Source organism: Apium graveolens, chromosome 9 (assembly GCF_009905375.1).
Source record: "Apium graveolens cultivar Ventura chromosome 9, ASM990537v1, whole genome shotgun sequence".
NCBI lineage: Eukaryota > Viridiplantae > Streptophyta > Magnoliopsida > Apiales > Apiaceae > Apium > Apium graveolens.
The window spans coordinates 248124791-248146537 of record NC_133655.1 but is presented as its reverse complement, the minus strand read 5'-3'; the positions used below and the strand labels follow the sequence as shown (position 1 = coordinate 248146537).

General features: G+C 35.6%; 1 protein-coding gene across 1 annotated transcript in view; it reads left to right on the top strand.

The window, feature by feature from the left end:
* LOC141686128 (uncharacterized) overlaps positions 1 to 21747 on the top strand; it is a 32732-nt gene that overhangs the window by 9436 nt on the left and 1549 nt on the right. Inside the window, exons 4-6 of the mRNA XM_074491184.1 lie at positions 5693 to 5915; positions 6132 to 7021; positions 7790 to 7882. Coding sequence (XP_074347285.1) covers positions 5693 to 5915; positions 6132 to 7021; positions 7790 to 7882 — 1206 coding nt within the window. The remainder of the gene's footprint in view (positions 1 to 5692; positions 5916 to 6131; positions 7022 to 7789; positions 7883 to 21747) is intronic.

Here is a 21747-nt window from a genome sequence, read left to right as displayed (position 1 = left end):
GGCGGAGCCGCGGTGATGTTCTTCGTGACCCGATAACCCGGGTTCGACCCGGTTTCCAACCCGGTTTCGACCCGGGGTTTGATCCTAAAAACCCTAATCTGAAAACCTGTGTTGTGTTTCTGATTTTTTTTTTAATATTTATTTTATTTTTTCTAAAATCAGAAATTAGTTTTAGTAATTCTAAAAATTAATTAAAAATTAGTTTTATATTCTGAAAAATAGTATTATTAATTTCTAAATTATTTTATTAATTTATAAATTCGAATTTAATTACTTAATTAATTATTTAATTATTTATCTAATTATTTATTAGTTATCTAATTAATTAATAATAATTAGGTAATTAATTAGTAATTAGATAATTAATTAATAAATAAGGATTAAAAATAATTAAATAATATGATTAATAATTCGATAATTAGTTATTATTACGAGTAATAATTCGATAATGGGAATTATTATTCGAGCGATAGTTATTCGAATAATATTGTAGTGATTATTTGTATCATATAATTAAATACCGATAATTAATTGATTAATGAATCGTATGAGTTTCAGTAATAATGTAATAGTTCGATAATTATATGAGAATGGCGAGTAGCTCGTATTTATACGAGTAATTAATCGTTGAGTTAGATTATAATTCGAATAATTCGTAGTTATTCGATAAATAGCGTATCGGTTAATTAAGTTGATTGATTATTTGTAAATAATCGATCTAATCAAATAAATAACGATGAGTTGTAAATATTTGTAATAAATTGTGATTAATCCTAATAATTAGGGATTAATTATTTTAAATTAGTAAATAATTATCTATTAATTATTTATTAGTTATTTATTTATTAAATGATTAATTATTTCAATAATTAATCACATAATTTTCAATAAATCGTAACTTCTTCATTTTAACTCCAAAAATTATAAAAAAATTATTTTTGACTTTGATTTTTCTTAAATAATTATGTAAAAATTGTTTTAGGATTTAAAAGGTTGTAATAATTATTTATAATGAATAATAAATTGAATTATCAGTGTTTAATTCATAACAATTCAACCGTTAGTCCGATTTAAGTGAAACGAAGACCCCTAGACTCAGAAAAATGAGACGAATCCAATAAAAATGGTTGTAAGTTATAATTTCTTCTGAAAAAGAGTGGTTTGGTGATAATTGATAGTTCATAGGTCCTAGTAGGGATATAATTGAGCCGAATAAATCCCGAAAAATTATAATAAAAATCAGATACGACTAGTAATGCAGGTATAAGCCCGGAATTGATTTTAAAAATAATTATAAATCTAGAAATTAATTGTGTGCTTTACGTGTTACGTGTTATATGTGATTATGTGCATAAATGTGTTGTGTAAATATATGTATATATATATACGAGTCAGATAGAAACGCATGGGTAGACTGATAAGGTTGCGTGATATCAATTCAAGATACACGTATGTAGTAAATTATCTAAACACCTATCTTTCTATGATTTGTTCAGTGTTAGCAAAGCAGAGCAAGCTAGGGTCAGAAGGCAGTAAGTTAAACCAGGTCAAGTACGCGCAAGGCAAGTTTTTCCCCTATTCTAAATTCAGAATAGTGATTTATATTTCCTTTCTATCGTATCGATTCTCTTTGATAATCATTGTTCATATACACTGTTACCTATTTATTATCACTCGTTCCATTTCATTTTAATTCTTGATTTACCCAATTTAATGAATTCCCTGTTCATATTTCAATTCCTTTACCCTTGTTACATATATTCTGGTATATCCTGGTGTTGGGATACATCAATAGCATACCGATTGTTCCGGATGCTCAGCCTTGGACTGGATGGTTACTATAAAGGCTGGGTTTTTCCCAGACCATTAATTAATAGGCCATAGTTGCCTGAGTACTCCTTACGTTGGTTGGGTCTATGCAGTTGGGTATAGATCCGCACTATATTCTGACTGATCAGCAGATTATAGTGCATATGTTGGTTCTTGTTCCAGTCTTGTTCATTTGGCACTCGCCAGTGTTGGCAAATTATTATCATATACAGATACAGATGGTTGTTCAAACCAACAGCTTATTGGTTCATTTATTTCTCTCTTTTTATAATATATATATATATATTGTTGCAGGCTTGTTGAGCAATTTTGGCTCATTTCTTTTATTGTCACTCCTATTGTTTTACAGTTAAGGTAGAGAATGAAACCCATCAGGACCCGCATAGTCAAGAAGCGAGTCAAGCAGCGGGACCCTCTTATACCAAGAGTGTTCATTCCTATTCCCGAAGAGAGCTTTGAATTGCCAGATCAGGTGTAGCAGGATAAGTAGTGATGTTGGGTTAAACAAAAGTTTTGTGTAGTTTGAATAAAAGATTGCGTAGTGAAACTGTAGATAGAATAAAGTTTTGTAATAAAGAGAGTTCTTGAGACAGGTTTTTATTTAGTCGGGTTTGTAATAAAGTGTAGTGCATGATTCTTGTTTTTCAAACTCAAACCTTAAAAGATCCTGAGTAGTGATAGTTCGGGGTAATTATTATATTAATATTCCGCTTGTGCAGGTATAGTTGGTAATTGTTGTTAATAATGCCCCAAATCTATACCCCGGATTTGGAGGGTGTTATAGTTGGTATCAGAGCTTAGGATTGACCTTGGAAAACAAGAATGTTAGGATTAAGATAAGATAGGAAAATAAGATAGGACGAGAGTAAGAGTGTTAGGACTGTTTGTCTATGTGATTAGAAGTTATGAGTTATAGGATTGTGATTTGATTGTTTTTGTGTTATTATTTTTATATATTAGATGGCTTCTTTATCATCGTCTACGGAGAGGACCGAGACAGATCCAGTGGATGCACCGGTAGTAGCCCTAGTGTCAGAGCAGGTTTTACCTCCATTACCACCTGAGCCAGCACCAGAGATACCACTTCCCCCGGAGGTACCAGGTTTTGCAGATTATTTTCCATATGTTGAGCCAGAGATACCAGATATTCCACCATTAGAGTTTCCGATGTTTGATATTCCTGATATGGTTGATCTTCCGCAGTGGGAGGATTTAGAGCCTCAGATTCCTATGCCACCAGTTGAGATTCCAGAGATGCCACCGATGGAGCCAGAGGCAGAGCCGCCTGTGTATGCGCCTATGGAGCAGCCTGTCTTATTTCCTGCCCCATTAGCCATTTATGCACCTGTTCCGGGAGTGTATCAGTTTCCTCAGCCAGAGTTTATGGATGAGATCGTGGTAGATGGACCATTACCTTCTCGAGGTTCCAGCACTGATCTTCATGAGCATCATACCGTGACTTACCAGCGCTTTCAGGCAGAGAGGGAGGAGAGGATTAGATGGCAGAACCAGTGTAGGGAGATCCTTGGATTGTATGAGACACAGACGGATGGTCCTGTCAGAGCATTATGACCGGATTATATACTGAGAGAGAGACTACATCATATTCACCGGGTTAGTTCGCAGCAGCTTACTGATTTGAGACAGTAGGATCTTAGTGCGGAGACAGCATATCGCAGAGCATTGGGACTTACCGAGGCAGTGCTAGAGGCAGTGCGGGAGGAGTTGAGCCACGTACCACCAGGATTTTGAGACCAGCAGATCGATGAGTGTTGTATTATGTATATTTTGTAGATAGAGGCAGCATAGTATTGTATATTAGTTTGTATGAGTGTAGCTACTGACTCTGACTGATAGTAGTAGCAGTACGACTGTTATATCATAGGGTTTTGTATCAAGCACTGACACCTGTAGCTGGTGTTCTACCTATATATATATATATGAGATAATCTTTTGCATGTTTTCTTTATTTTATTTCCAGTCATTTAAGCATTTACATTTATTTCAGTACCATTGCATATTTACAAATGTAGTTTTATTCACGATCATGTTGTAAAAAAAAAAAAAAAAAAAAAAATTAATTAAAACTATCATACTGTTTTATCTATTCAGTTATTTAATAAGTTATTTTATTTTCTCGAATCGACTGTTTTAATATATGTTTAATATACTGTTATTAAATAAGATCCATTATTTATTTACCAGAAAAATGGCACCTAAGAGAAAAGCGCAGCCCGACTCATCGAATGGAAACACCGAGGGCCAAAACAATAATAAACAGATGGATCAGATGTTTAATCTCATGCAACAGCAGATGTTGATGATGCAACAACAAATGCAGCAGCAGCAACAGCAGTTCCAGCAACAGATGTTACAGCAAGCCGCTCATCCAGGACATCAAATACCACCAGCAGCACCTACGACTACTTTCAAGCAATTTCAGTCGGTGAAGCCACCGGAATTTATGGGTTCCACAGATCCTACGAAAGCGAGAGCTTGGCTGAAAGAAATGGAAAAGGCTTTTTCGTTGGTAAAGGTTGAGGAAGAGCAGAAGACAGATTTCGCTAGCTATTTTCTAAAAGGTGAAGCTAATTACTGGTGGGAATCGAAGAAAGCTTTGGAAGAAGGTGTGGTGACCTGGAACAGATTCACTAATCTTTTCTTGGAGAAATATTTTCCTCGTTTTATGAAGAACCAGATGGAGATCAAGTTCCTAGAGCTGAAACAAGACAACTTATCGGTTGCGGATTATGAAACCAAGTTTACTGAATTGGCAAGGTTTGTTCCAGAGCAGGTGGATACGGACGAAAAGCGGGCCAAGAGATTTCAGCAAGGACTGAAACCATGGATTCGTAGCAGGGTAGCTGTGTTTGAATTGACAACTTATACGACTGTTGTTCAGAAGGCTATGATTATTGAAGGAGAAAGCGAAGCAGCTCAGAAAGAGAAAGGACCAGGGAAATTTCAGAATCGTTTCAACAAAAGGCCGGGATTTCAAGCTCGGGGAAAAGTAAATTTCAAAAGGCCAGAGCAAAACAACCAGAGGATGGGTAATCGACTACCTGCCCCAACTCAGCAAAGGCTTATTCGACTGCCTATACCTGATTGCAGAACGTGTGGTAGAAAGCATACAGGAGTTTGCAACAAGCTAAATATTACGTGTTTCAAGTGCAAGCAAAGGGGACACTATTCTGGAGAATGTCCAATGGGAAAAGCAGAAGTTACTTGTTTTCAATGTGGGAGAAAAGGACATATCGCCAAAGACTGCAGAGGAATTGCAATGGCTGCCAGTATTCCAAGAGTTTTAGCATTACCTCCACCTCCACTACCACAGCAAAATCAGCCCAGAGCAAGGACTTTCAACATGTCAATGAAGGAAGCGGTACAGAGTCCGAATGTGGTTGCAGGTACACTTCCTGTAAATTCCGTAAATGCTTTAGTATTGATTGATTCAGGAGCTACTAGATCTTTTATTTCTGAAGCCTTTATCTCTAAGATAGATTGTGAGATTCAGTGGTTGGATGAAGTGTTAGTTATAAAACTAGCGAATAATGATCAGGTTGCAGTAGATCGAGTATGTCCGAGCTGTGATATTGAGATAGGGAGATGTCATTTTTCAGTTGATTTGATACCTTTTAGGTTAGGGGAGTTTGATATTATTTTAGGAATGGATTGGCTGTCTAGTAATAATGCTCAAATTGACTGTGCGAATAAGAGAGTGAAAGTGCAAACTGAAGAAAATGAAACGGTAATATTTAAAGGTGAGAAGCAAAAGCAGAAATTCCTATCAATAATGCAGACGAGAAGATTGCTACGTCAAGGATGTCAAGCTTATTTAGCCTATGTACGGGATGTTGATAAGGGAGATTTGAAGATTGAAGATATTCCTGTAGTTTGTGAATTTCTTGATGTTTTTCCGGACGAATTACCAGGACTTCCACCAGATCGAGAAATCGAATTCACTATTGACTTGACGCCAGGGACTGAACCAATTTCGAAAGCTCCATATAGAATGGCACCTGTTGAAATGAGGGAATTAGCAAAGCAGTTGCAAGAACTTCTTGACAAAGGAATTATAAGGCCAAGTGTATCCCCATGGGGTGCGCCAGTATTGTTCGTGAAAAAGAAGGATGGTAGTATGCGACTGTGTATTGATTATCGTGAGCTGAACAAGTTAACTATCAAGAATAAATATCCTTTACCTCGCATTGATGATTTATTTGATCAACTAAAAGGAGCAGCATGGTTTTCGAAAATCGACTTACGATCAGGCTATCATCAGTTAAAGATCAAGGCCGAAGATATTCCAAAGACAGCGTTTAGAACAAGGTACGGACACTATGAATTTCTTGTGATGGCTTTTGGATTGACGAATGCACCTGCAGCGTTTATGGATTTGATGAATCGAATATTCAAGAAGTATTTGGATAAGTTTATCATTATATTTATTGATGACATTTTGATCTATTCAAAGACGGAAGAAGAGCATGCAGCACAATTAAGAACGACATTGGAAATATTACGGAAGGAACAGCTTTATGCAAAACTTTCCAAATGCGAATTTTGGTTGAAAGAAGTGCAGTTTCTAGGGCACATCATCAGCAGAGAAGGCATTCAAGTGGATCCAGCAAAGATTGAAGCTGTGTTGAATTGGGAAAGACCAAAGACGCCGACAGAGGTTCGAAGTTTTTTAGGTTTGGCAGGATATTATCGAAGATTTGTCAAAGATTTTGCGAAGATAGCTACACCGCTGACCAAGTTAACTCGGCAAAGTGAAAAGTTCGAATGGAATAGTAAGTGTGAAGAAAGTTTTCAAGAGTTGAAGAATCGGTTGGTGACGGCACCAGTATTAGTACTGCCAGACGAGCAAGGAAATTTTGTTATCTACAGTGACGCTTCATATCGTGGTTTAGGATGTGTATTGATGCAACATGGTAACGTCATTGCATATGCGTCGAGACAACTTAAACCCCATGAACAGAAATATCCTACGCATGATCTGGAATTAGCAGCAATTGTATTTGCATTGAAGCTGTGGAGACATTATCTGTACGGTGAAAAATGTGAAATCTACACGGATCATAAAAGTCTGAAGTATATCTTCACGCAAAAGGAACTAAACATGCGACAACGTCGATGGCTGGAATTGATTAAAGATTACGATGTTACAATCAGTTATCATCCAGGAAAAGCAAATGTTGTAGCAGATGCGCTAAGCAGAAAAGAAAGATTGAATAGGTTGACTTCATGCGAAGAATTGCCCAGGGAATTCGACAAATTGGAAATCGAAATTCGTACTCCTAATGAATCTGTAGAAACTATCTACGCTATGACTTTCCAACCAGAATTGCTGGAAAAGATTCGCCGTTGCCAAGAAGAAGTGATGAGTCAAGATGACAACTTAACAGGAGAAGAAATTACAACTCAGAAAGATAATGAAGGAATTTTACGTTTTGCGTCAAGAATCTGGATCCCTAACGTGGCAGAATTAAAAGAAGAAATTATGCAAGATGCGCACAATTCGAAGTATTCCATTCATCCAGGAAGCACGAAAATGTATCGCGATTTGAAGGAAAACTTTTGGTGGCCGAATATGAAGAAGGAGATAGCAGAATGGGTGAGTAAATGCTACACATGCCAGCGAGTTAAAGCAGAACACCAACGTCCGAGTGGGTTATTGCAACCATTAGACATTCCAGAATGGAAATGGGAACATCTAGCGATGGATTTTGTGGTAGGACTACCGAAGACTAGGGCAAATCATGATGCGATATGGGTAATCATTGACAGACTTACGAAGTCGGCACATTTTCTACCAATTAATGAAAGATTTTCGCTCGACAAATTAGTGCACATGTATCTCATAGAAATTGTGATGCGTCATGGAGTACCAGTATCAATTGTATCGGATCGAGATCCTCGTTTCAATTCAAGATTTTGGAGGCAATTTCAAGAATGTCTAGGAACGAAGTTGAATATGAGTACAGCTTATCATCCGCAAACTGACGGCCAAAGTGAAAGGACAATTCAAACGATTGAAGACATGCTACGAGTTTGTGCGATCGATTTTGAAGGCAGTTGGGATGAACATTTACCCCTAGTGGAATTTTCTTATAATAATAGCTATCACGCCAGTATTGGAATGCCACCGTATGAAGCATTATATGGGAGGAAATGCAGATCACCCGTGCACTGGGATGAAGTTGGAGAACGCAAGATTTTGGGTCCAGAAATAATTCAGCAGACAAAAGAAAAGATTGATCTTATTCGAAAACGAATCGAGGCAGCACAAAACAGACAAAGCAGATATGCAAACCAAGCCAGGAAGGATATGAACTATCAGGAAGAAGAACACGTATTGCTCAAAATATCGCCATGGAAAGGATTAACCAGATTTGGCAATAAAGGGAAATTGAAGCCACGATACATTGGACCATTTGAGATTTTGAAGAAAATTGGGAAGGTTGCGTACGAGTTAGCTCTACCACCTCATATGCAGCACATTCACAACGTATTTCATGTATCTATGCTTAAGAGGTATAATCCTGATACAAGGCATGTAATAGAATATGAACCAGTAGAACTTCAGGCAGATTTGTCATATGTAGAACAGCCAATAAGAATTCTAGATAGGCAAGAAAGGGTATTAAGAAATAAGTCTGTGTCATTAGTGAGAGTTTTATGGAGAAACCCAGTGGTTGAAGAATCAACCTGGGAGCTTGAAAGTGAAATGCTAGAAAAGTATCCTCAGTTATTTGCATAATTAGATTCTGAGGACAGAATCTTGTTAAGGGGGGGAGAATGTAACGACCGAGGAATTACGCCTGTATTATATTATAATAATAATAAATTATGTGTATTATTATGTGATTAAATGTGTTAAGTAGTTGAACCCTAACTGCTATGTGTTATGTGTTGGTTGTTTTGATCCAAACGTGTTTTGGATAGTTATTGAACGTTTTATCGTCAGTTATATATATATTATATCAAAACCTGTACAGCTCAAAACTATGTTTTAAAAGCCAGTATTTCAAACAAAATCATTGGCCCTATTTTGCCAAAAATGCCCTATACCGTATCGCTATTCTGAACCCCTAGACGTTTTACCAATTGACCTTTTTCGCGAAAAACGACTTTTTCCGGATCCCTTCGGGTACCAAAAGCCCCACAAAAATCACATTTTTATTTTTATATGATCATGAAATTATCATATATCATTTTTCTTTGCATTTTTGTAATATTCACAATTTTTGGGAATTTTTAGCATTTATTTTGTATTTATTGGATAATTAAAAATTCAATATTAATACCCAAAAATTATAAAAATTGGGGCCAAATATTTTTATTAGGAGTGTAATTAGACCCTTAATTTTATTTAGGGGTATTATTTTCAGTATTATAAATAGCTGTTTTATTATTAATTAATTAGTTAATTATTATTAAAAATTCAGAAAAATCAAGAATTAGGGTTTGTTGGTGAAGAACAGGGCAGAGAATCAAACCGGATTTTGATCGTGATTTTGTTAACCAAATCAGTCATGTAAGTATCCGTTTTGAAGCTTATTGATTGTAGTTTTCAATTATGTAATCGTTTTTGTTGTTAGTTTAATCGATTTTTAATTCGTATATTCGGGTTTATTGTTCGAATTCGGGTTTTGATTATGGCTGATTGTTTGATTGTTATGATGTGGGGAATGAATAGATCGTTGAGTTTACAGTCGAACGACACCGGTTTCGTAGATTTTGGTTGAGGTTTTCGTGCTCGTCGGAGAACGACGTCGCCGCCGCTGTTCTACGTTTTCCGGCGACGTTCTTGACGGAACGACGAAGATGAAGAAAAGGGAGTGGTCCAGAGATGTTGGGGATTGAAAACCCAGAAGAAATCGACTGGAATCACGATGTTTGGTCGTCGTTTTCGTACTGGAACGATCACCTGCGGCGGAGCCGCGGTGATGTTCTTCGTGACCCGATAACCCGGGTTCGACCCGGTTTCCAACCTGGTTTCGACCCGGGGTTTGATCCTAAAAACCCTAATCTGAAAACCTGTGTTGTGTTTCTGATTTTTTTTTTAATATTTATTTTATTTTTTCTAAAATCAGAAATTAGTTTTAGTAATTCTAAAAATTAATTAAAAATTAGTTTTATATTCTGAAAAATAGTATTAATATTCTAAATTATTTTATTAATTTATAAATTCGAATTTAATTACTTAATTAATTATTTAATTATTTATCTAATTATTTATTAGTTATCTAATTAATTAATAATAATTAGGTAATTAATTAGTAATTAGATAATTAATTAATAAATAAGGATTAAAAATAATTAAATAATATGATTAATAATTCGATAATTAGTTATTATTACGAGTAATAATTCGATAATGGGAATTATTATTCGAGCGATAGTTATTCGAATAATATTGTAATGATTATTTGTATCATATAATTAAATACCGATAATTAATTGATTAATGAATCGTATGAGTTTCAGTAATAATGTAATAGTTCGATAATTATATGAGAATGGCGAGTAGCTCGTATTTATACGAGTAATTAATCGTTGAGTTAGATTATAATTCGAATAATTCGTAGTTATTCGATAAATAGCGTATCGGTTAATTAAGTTGATTGATTATTTGTAAATAATCGATCTAATCAAATAAATAACGATGAGTTGTAAATATTTGTAATAAATTGTGATTAATCCTAATAATTAGGGATTAATTATTTTAAATTAGTAAATAATTATCTATTAATTATTTATTAGTTATTTATTTATTAAATGATTAATTATTTCAATAATTAATCACATAATTTTCAATAAATCGTAACTTCTTCATTTTAACTCCAAAAATTATAAAAAAATTATTTTTGACTTTGATTTTTCTTAAATAATTATGTAAAAATTGTTTTAGGATTTAAAAGGTTGTAATAATTATTTATAATGAATAATAAATTGAATTATCAGTGTTTAATTCATAACAATTCAACCGTTAGTCCGATTTAAGTGAAACGAAGACCCCTAGACTCAGAAAAATGAGACGAATCCAATAAAAATGGTTGTAAGTTATAATTTCTTCTGAAAAAGAGTGGTTTGGTGATAATTGATAGTTCATAGGTCCTAGTAGGGATATAATTGAGCCGAATAAATCCCGAAAAATTATAATAAAAATCAGATACGACTAGTAATGCAGGTATAAGCCCGGAATTGATTTTAAAAATAATTATAAATCTAGAAATTAATTGTGTGCTTTACGTGTTACGTGTTATATGTGATTATGTGCATAAATGTGTTGTGTAAATATATGTATATATATATACGAGTCAGATAGAAACGCATGGGTAGACTGATAAGGTTGCGTGATATCAATTCAAGATACACGTATGTAGTAAATTATCTAAACACCTATCTTTCTATGATTTGTTCAGTGTTAGCAAAGCAGAGCAAGCTAGGGTCAGAAGGCAGTAAGTTAAACCAGGTCAAGTACGCGCAAGGCAAGTTTTTCCCCTATTCTAAATTCAGAATAGTGATTTATATTTCCTTTCTATCGTATCGATTCTCTTTGATAATCATTGTTCATATACACTGTTACCTATTTATTATCACTCGTTCCATTTCATTTTAATTCTTGATTTACCCAATTTAATGAATTCCCTGTTCATATTTCAATTCCTTTACCCTTGTTACATATATTCTGGTATATCCTGGTGTTGGGATACATCAATAGCATACCGATTGTTCCGGATGCTCAGCCTTGGACTGGATGGTTACTATAAAGGCTGGGTTTTTCCCAGACCATTAATTAATAGGCCATAGTTGCCTGAGTACTCCTTACGTTGGTTGGGTCTATGCAGTTGGGTATAGATCCGCACTATATTCTGACTGATCAGCAGATTATAGTGCATATGTTGGTTCTTGTTCCAGTCTTGTTCATTTGGCACTCGCCAGTGTTGGCAAATTATTATCATATACAGATACAGATGGTTGTTCAAACCAACAGCTTATTGGTTCATTTATTTCTCTCTTTTTATAATATATATATATATTGTTGCAGGCTTGTTGAGCAATTTTGGCTCATTTCTTTTATTGTCACTCCTATTGTTTTACAGTTAAGGTAGAGAATGAAACCCATCAGGACCCGCATAGTCAAGAAGCGAGTCAAGCAGCGGGACCCTCTTATACCAAGAGTGTTCATTCCTATTCCCGAAGAGAGCTTTGAATTGCCAGATCAGGTGTAGCAGGATAAGTAGTGATGTTGGGTTAAACAAAAGTTTTGTGTAGTTTGAATAAAAGATTGCGTAGTGAAACTGTAGATAGAATAAAGTTTTGTAATAAAGAGAGTTCTTGAGACAGGTTTTTATTTAGTCGGGTTTGTAATAAAGTGTAGTGCATGATTCTTGTTTTTCAAACTCAAACCTTAAAAGATCCTGAGTAGTGATAGTTCGGGGTAATTATTATATTAATATTCCGCTTGTGCAGGTATAGTTGGTAATTGTTGTTAATAATGCCCCAAATCTATACCCCGGATTTGGAGGGTGTTATATTAATTTTCTTAAGAGTAGGTCTGACATACATATTCTTGTCAAGCTTGAGCTGTAGATCTAGCTTATCAGCTTGTTCCTTGAGTGTATCAACCTTAGCATAAGTAATAGAATGTAGACCATGAAGACTTCTTGTACTCATAGCTGTAACCTTGAGTTGAGTCTTGAAATCAAAATTTGATAATAACTCATCAGCTTTTGACACATGCTCTGTCAGAATTTTGGTGCATGGAATAAAATCTGATTCATTCCACTTCTTGGTCCACTCAACTCCCCTGTGAGTTTCTTCCCAAGGTACAAGAGCATCCTGTCTAACAAATTTCTTCACCAAAGCTTCCTTTCCCAGAATAGGAACTGGAGTTTCAACAAAAATACTGTCTCCAGAACTTGAGGAAGTTTCATCATTTTCTGACAGTACAAGAGTGTGTGATGCAACTGGAGATTCAAGAATAACATCATCTAAATTCTGATCAGAATTTATCTTCAAAGCTGGTCTCTTTGATGTAGATGGTATCTCAGCATCTAAGATTGGATATTTGACTGTAGATGGCTGAGCTTCAGTAGTTGGAGCTTTCAGATAAAGAACTTGAGGTATATTCAAATTGTGAATATCTATCTCAGAGTTGTCAGTTTGTTCTTTAGCATCATCTGTAGCTTTTATTGGAGAGTCAGGAGGTGTTACCACTGTATCAGTAGCAGTGTCGGTGGCTTGAGCTGGAGAAATCAGAGCTTCAATAATGATTGGCTCTTGTGAGATCAGAGATTCCTGATCCCCTTCCTCTGCTTCTTCATTATCTTCTGATGAAGATTTAGCCAAATACCTCATAGCTTTCATTTTCTTCAATCTCCTTGCCAAAGAAGGAGTTGTTGTTGCAGCATCAGAATTTACAAATTTCCTTGTCAACGTATCAGAACTTTGAGCTGCTGTTTCTTTCTGAGAAGTAACATTCTCAGCTTCATTTATCACAGCTTCTGATGCAGGAACCTGTGCTTCAATATTGATATCCTCACTATCAGATTCATCTCTGATAATCATCTTCCTTCTCTTTTGTGGAGGTTGAGGAACATAATTTGTCCTCTTAGAAGGTTTGGAAGATGAAGGTATGATGGTAGATTTTGGTTGTGGTGCAGAAGTTTATAGTGTTTGTGTGGAGGTGGTAGGTGCTGATGGTTGTGGTTCAGATGGTTGAACATCAGGATAAAGTGCAGTGTATGTTCTCGGATCATAGTTTATTAAGGCTTGTTTGACAGATAAGGGAATTCGGAGGGGTCTTAACACAGCCTTCTTATTATCAGTTATTAATAAGTCATTAAAAGCTCTTTTAGCTAGTCTAAATGGTGAAATTAACTCACTAGCTAATTGGGGCTTATTATCATAATAAAAGCTATAAATAAGCTGACTGAATCTAGCAAAATAGACAGTATTTCTATCTTATGTAATCATATCCCCAATGAAACCTAAAACAACACTAGCATAATCAAAATCAGTTTGATTAATGAGAGCATACCCGATTTGTTGACTGAATATAGGGATTGCATCGAAATTGGAACATTTGTTTGCAAAAGCCTTTGTAATGCAGTCGAAGAAGAAACTCCATTCCCTCCTAATGTTGGATCTCTTCAACTGTCCCAGCTTCGGCAATGTCTTTTCATACCCCAGACTAGCCATTAGATTTTGAAGAACTGGCTCCTCAACAGTTGTATAGGCTCTGTTCTCAGGCAACTGCAGTGCTTGGCGTACTGTAGCTAAAGTTACGACATGCTCATCCTCCCCTGCTGTAAAGATTATACTTGGGGACCCTTGAGCACCACCATCATCATATACACCACTTCTCCAGAACTCCATCTCTTGGGTTTCAAAGATTGCTTCTGGTTGGGTCAAAGCATACCCAATATCAGAATTAGCAAGAAAATCCTGAATAAAGTGAAGTTCTGATGGAGCTTCAGCCTTGCTAAGAATAGATGCATAGTTGTTGGGAACAAACTTAGCTCCCTTGAAAATCAAGTCTTTTGGTGCCATTTCTGTAAGAAAGTAAGTGAGAAAGAGAGAGTGTTTGCAAGGTGTTTGATAAAAGTCCCGTAAGAAAACGCTTCAGAGAATATTAGAGAGAGAGAGAATAAGAGAGATTAAGAATAGAAAAGTAAATAAAAGATTAGAAAATCTTTTAACTCCCATATATATACTCTCTCAACTCAACAGTTATATTTTTGAAGCATGGGATACACTTTACACCTGGCAACATGTGAACAGTTAGTAAATGGTTAGAACAGGAGTTAATGGGCACGTAAAATAAGCTATAATTATCGTGCACATGTAGTTTTCAGGACCAACACGTTAACCACTAACCCATAATGATTATGAGTGTTTTTATTTTACCCAAATATATTCTGATTTAAATATGATTGTTGCAGATTATACCACAAATAAGTCAAGTAAAGAAAAATGCCACGTAAGCATCAAGGATTTCATCAGGATTTAATATCAGAACTTAACTTATATCAGATTTTAATAGTCATCAAAATCTGGCTTATGTACTCAATAAGTGAATGTTTGTTTCTGTAATTCTCCGTACAAAGACTGACTTGTTTTCTTCAGAGTTTAATCATCAGAACTTCCATCAGAACTTGTCCTCAGAAATTATGCAAATGACACTTAACTGTTTGTCAAAAACAACTTAATCACCACAGTGATTTTCATCATTCATATGGAGTGAAAGTGTGTGCATTCAGCAGAATATCTAATAAAGATTAAAGTCCGATAAACTTCAGTAAATCTTAGAAATAAGGCATAACTCAGAAAAGTGCTTAAAATCTGTCATCAATCATGAAGTCTACTATAGAACACATTTATGCATGAGTCCACCTCAACTGTTTGTGCTCATTTTATGCATCTTTTGAAATTCCTTTTTACAATGGCTTCTCAGTGTAAGTGAGTCACGACTGCTTATCAAAATTTATGTTGTTGTCAGAGTATTTCTCCGGTAATCAGGGAATGTGAAAAGTCACCAAGAATTTTTTTTGCTTTTCTAATGCATATTACTTAATACCAGCAATGCACATGGGTCTTCCCTTCCACATATTTACTCTAGATCTCAAATGAGTACCTGACTTTTATTCTTTTCTTTTCTTTTGATAAGTGAGGCTTATCAGCATGTAGTTCATCTTTAAGATTTACCAGACATCAGAATTTGATAGATAAGAAGCAAGAATCTAGTTTGTGACTTAGTAATAAGATACACAAAGTAAACTTGACTAAGCTCAATATCAGAATTTGCTTGTGTTAATGAGTTTCCACATGAACAACTAATTCAAACATGGGATTTCTAGTATGTTAAAGACTACTAGGTCAGCATCTAGCACAGTTATCCTCATTGGATTGAATAGTCACAGAACATTCAAAACACTTATCAGAGTATATAGATCCACATCAGATAACAATCAACATTTAATGAATTTTCAAATTAAGCACAGATTACATAGAGATAATACAATCTGTAAATACTCATCATAAAGTCTGATGCAAGAGAACAAAAACTAAGCAGATTTAGAGAAAGAACCTGAAACCATTCCAAGTTCATTTACCAATCTTATAAAAGTAGCTTCACATAGTGGTTTTGTGAAGATATCTGCTAGCTGTTGATCTGTTGGAACAAAATGCAATTCCACTGTACCTTCATCCACATGTTCCCTTATGAAATGGTACCTAATGCTGATGTGCTTTGTCAATGAGTGTTGAACTGGATTACCTGTCATAGCAATAGCACTTTGATTATCACAGTAAATAGGGATTCTAGAAAATTCTAACCCATAATCCAGTAACTGATTCTTCATCCAAAGAATCTGTGCACAACAGCTTCCTGCAGCAATATATTCTGCTTCTGCAGTTGATGTGGAAATTGACTTCTGTTTCTTGCTAAACCAAGAAACCAATCTGCCTCCAAGAAATTGGCAGCTTCCACTAGTGCTTCTCCTATCTATTTTGCATCCTGCAAAATCTGCATCTGAGTAACCTATTAGCTTAAAATCTGATTCCCTAGGATACCATAATCCTAAATCAGCTGTACTCTTGAGGTACTTGAAAATTCTTTTTACAACTATTAAGTGAGGTTCTCTTGGATCAGCCTGAAATCTTGCACAAAGACAGGTAGCATACATGATATCAGGTCTACTTGCAGTTAAATAGAGTAAAAAGCCAATCATACCTCTGTAGTTAGTAATATCTACTGATTTACCAGTATCCTTATCTAACTTGGTTGTAGTGGCCATGGGAGTGGATGCAGTTGAACAATCTTGCATTCCAAATTTCTTCAGTAAATTTCTGGTGTACTTGGATTGACAGATAAAAGTGCCTTCTTCATTTTTCTTGACTTGAAGGCCCAGAAAATAGCTGAGTTCTCTCATCATACTCATTTGATATCTTGACTGCATTAGCTTTGCAAACCTCTCACAAAGTTTGGCATTTGTAGAACCAAATATGATATCATCAACATATATATGTACCAAAAGTAAGTCCTTTCCATGGTTGAGGTAGAATAAAGTCTTGTCAATTGTGCCTCTGTGAAATCCACTTTCTAGAAGGAATTGAGCTAAAGTCTCATACCATGCTCTTGGAGCTTGCTTAAGGCCATAAAGTACTTTGTCAAGCCTGTAAACATGATTGGGAAATTTAGTATCTACAAAGCCTGGAGGTTGTTCAACATATACCTCATCTTCCAATTCTCCATTGAGAAAAGCACTTTTCACATCCATTTGAAAGACTTTGAACTTTTTGTGAGCAGCATAAGCCAAAAAGATCCTTATGGCTTCTAATCTAGCAACTGGTACAAATGTTTTATCATAATCAATACCCTCCTGTTGAGAGTAGCCCAACCAGCCTTGCTTTATTCCTTGTAATTATGCCATCACTGTCAGTTTTGTTTCTGAACACCCATTTTGTGCCCACAACAGATCTGTTCTTTGGTCTTGGCACTAGGAACTAGACTTTATTTCTTTTAAATTCATTTAACTCTTCCTGCATTGCTTGCACCCAATCAGCATCTTGAAGAGCTTCTTCCACTTTCTTTGGTTCAGTCTGAGATAGAAAGGAATGATAGAGACATTCATTTGAAGTTGCAGTTCTAGTTCTGACACCTACTTCAGGATCTCCAATGATTAAATCAGGTCTGTGTGCTTTAGTCCACTTCCTTGCAGATGGAAGTTGATCTCTAGAACTGGTTCCTCCCCCATGATCCATGATGTCTTCATCAGTATTTTCTGATGCTCCCCTTGTAGTTATGCTCTCTGAGACTTCAGAATTTGAGTATGATTTTTCAGGAGTTGAAGAATCGGAGCTTCCAAAATTATCAGAACTTGGCTCATTAGAACTAGATGAATCAGAATTTAAAGAGCCAGTGACATGTTCTGATGCCGCTCGAGAGTCTTGAGATGTGGTAGGATCTTCAGCTTGCTCCCCATGGACAGGTGCATTTTCCTTTGGAGTTATTACCACAGTTTCAATGACATCAGAACTTAAACCCTCAGAAGTTACAGGATCTGGATTTAAGTCATCAGAATTTACAGAATCAGAATTTAAATCTTCATTCTCAAATCTCATCCGATCATGATCATTTAAATCTTCAAGTCCAGTAATCTTCTTATCATCAAAAGAGACATTGATAGATTCCATTACAATCCTTGTTCTTAAATTGTAGACTCTGAAGACTTTTGTGGAAAGTGGATATCCAACAAAAATTTCTTCATCAGCTTTTAGATCAAATTTTGACAGCTGCTCAGGATGAGTCGTAAGAACAAAACACTTGCAACCAAATACATGAAAGTATTTCAGATTTGGCTTATTTTCCTTCACCATCTCATATGGTGTTTTTCCATGCTTATTTATGAGTGTAGCATTCTGTGTAAAACAAGCAGTCTACACAGCTTCATCCCAAAAATAGGTTGGCAGCTTTGCTTCATTAAGCATTGTTCGTGCAGCTTCAATGAGAATCCTGTTTTTTCTTTCTACAACTCCATTTTGTTGTGGAGTTTCAGGTGCAGAAAATTCCTGTTTGATTCCATGCTTTTGCAGAACTCTTCCATGATTGAATTCTTGAACTCAGTGCCATTATCACTCCTTATTATTTTAACATAAATTTTGATCAATTTATCCAGCTGTCTGACATGATTAGTTAGAGTAAATGCAGTTTCATTCTTCTTGTGCAAGAAGTACACCCAAGTGTACCTTGTGAACTCATCCACTATAACCATAGCATATTTCTTCTTTACAATAGACATGACATTAACTAGACCAAATAGATCAACATGCCGTAGGTGATAAGGCTCAAGAATTGATGACTCGGATTTGCTCTTGAAAGAAGATTTTCTTTGTTTTGCCTTTTGACATGAATCACAAAGGTCATCAGGAGCAAAAACTGACTTTAGCAGTCCTCTCACAAGATCTTTCTTTACAAGCTCATTTATATTGTTGAAATTTAAATGAGAGAGTTTCTTGTGCCAATTCTAGTTTTCTTCAATTGATGCTCTACTCAACAGACAGATTGCAGAATCATCAGTACTTATTGAAAGTCTGGTTTCATAAATATTACCATGCCTGTTACCTTTCAGAACCACTTTTCCTGTAGAATTGCTTATAACTTCACAGTGTTCTTCAAAGAAATCCACATGATAACCTCTGTCACAGATTTGACTTATACTCAACAGATTGTGTTTAAGTCTTGAGACAAGAGCTACTGCTTCAATGATGACATTCCCAAGATTGATCTTGCCATATCCTAGAGTTTTTCCATGTTGCCATCTCTATAAGATACTCATGGGCCAGCTTTCTCCACAAAGTCTGATAGCATGACTTTATTTCCAGTCATATGTCCTGAACATCCACTGTCCAGAACTAGGATGTTCTTCCTGTTGTCCTGCAATCACAAAGACCACTAATGGTTAGTTTTAAGGACCCAGACTTGCTTGGATCCTTTGGCCTTATTAAGTTTGTTAGCATTTACAGCGGATTTAACATCAGAGTTTATGCTAACATTTTTCTTATCAGATTTTACAGTATCAGACTTTGCATCATACTTTACACTAGAAGGAATTAAAGTAACTTTCTTCAAAGAAGGTTTTATCCGATAATAATCATAGTACAAACTACGATATTCCTTACAAGTATAAATGGAATGTCATATACTACCACAATGAAAACAAGGATTTTGTGGCTTAAATCTAATAGACTGACTCTTAACTCCTGATTTAGGAGGTAAAGAGTTTATATTCTTATTCTTCCTGCAAAAAGAAGCAAGATGGTTAGAGTTTCCACAGTTATAACATTTCTTTCTAGGAGTATTAGGAACAGGCATATAATTATTACTTTTATTCACACCTTCCTTTCCATTCCTATTTTTCCTAGCTACTTTTACCTTGTTCACACTGCTAATCTCTTTCAGCTTGTGTTTAAGCTGCTTCTTTGTCATTAAGCCTATGTTGACTTTAGCTGGTTTATCTTGTTCTAATTTGTCAGAAGTTGACTTCTCCTTAACTTCTGTCACAGATTCTTTCATCTTTTCAGAATCAGACTTTACAGTTTTAGCTACAAACTTAACAGGATTTACCTTTGGCTTAACAGTTTATTTAACAACAATTGGCTCAATTTGTTCAGTTCCTTTTTCACTTTTGTCATCTCCATAACCTAAGCCCTCTTTCTAGTTTCCACTACTTAGCAAATTCTGAGTTGTTCTGCCAGAGTTAGTCCAAGTCCTGATAATCTCTCTTTCCTTTTCAAACTCAGTTTTTAGAGATTTATTCATTTTTAGCACTTCATCTCTAACATAAAAGGCATCATCTCTTTCTTTCTGAGTTTGATGGAACATGACTAACTCTTTTTCTAAATAATCATTCCTCTTTTTAAAAGCAAGATTTTCAGAAGTTAATCTTTCAAATGTTAAAGTTTGATCTCTATAGCTAATAAACATGGTTTTAAGATATAATCTCAACTCAGTAATATCATCAATATGAAAAGCATAAGTTGTTTGAGGTAACTTTAATTCAGCGGCATCAGAACTGCTATCAGCATTTACCATCAAGGCATAGTTCTCCTCATCTTCAGAATCTGAAGAGTCTGTCCAGCTTTTCTTCTTTGTGACAAGAGCCTTGCCTTTGTCACTCTTTCCTTTCTTGTAGTCAGGAGATATGTGGCCTTTCTCACCACAGTTGTAGCATTTGACATTCGAGTAATCTCCTATGTCAGACTTTCCTACTTTGCCTTCAGATTTTCTGAATCCCTTCTTATCAGAATTTCCACTTTTCCTGGAAAACTTCTACCCCCTTCTAAATTTCCTGTAGGCTATCTTTGTGATACCCTTCACCATAAGAGCACACAATTTCATCATCTCTTCATCAACATCTACTTCAGGTAGACTTTCAGTTTCTCAATCATCATCATCATCAGTACTTGATGATTCTGAATCAGACTTTATGATGAGAGCCTTTCCTTTGCCTTTCTTTGAGACTACCACTTTGGGGGATTCCTCCTCAGCCTTAAGAGCAGTTGTCCTTAACTTTCTCCCATGTCTCTTGCTCCTTTGATCCATCTCAAGTTCATGAGTCTTGAGCATACCATAGATTTCATCAAGAGTAGTTTCTTCAAGAGCATAGTTGTCTCTTATAGTAGTCGACTTCAAATCTCAACTTTCAGGAAGAGCTAAAAGGAATTTAAGATTTGAATTTTCAAGATCATAATCCTTATCCACTAGTGACAGATCATTCAAGAGTTTGACAAATCTGTCATATAAACCAGTTAATGACTCATCAGGTTTTGAGTCAAAGTGCTCATACTCTTAAGTGAGTATAGTCCTCATGTTCTTCTTGATTGCATCAGTTCCCTGGCATCTTGTCTCCAAGCCATCCCATATCTCCTTTGCAGTCTTACAGTGAATTACCCTGTTTGACATGACATTATCAATGGCACTATGCAGCAAATGCCTTACCTTTGCATCCTCGGAAATAGATGAGATATCTTCAGCTGTATACTCACTTTTCTTCTTTGGTACGGTCTTTGCTGGATGATCTGCAACTACAACAGAGAGCTTGGTTGGCTTATGTGGTCCTTCATTAATTCTGTCAAGGTATTCTGGATCTGTAGCTTCCAGAAACATAGCCATCTTCACTTTCCATATGGGATACTCAGAAGGTCTCAGCATGGGAACCCTAATAGTCTCATATCGACTATGGGTTTGAGTCTTTGGAGTTTCTTCAGTTTTGGCGGGCTTGGTTGGATTTTCTGTTTCTTCAGACATGATTGTTTTGGATCTTTACTATATGTGTGTTTACTGTCATGGAATCTATTGTTAGGTCACACAACACTGTAGAAGGAGGTGGAATACAGTGTTTA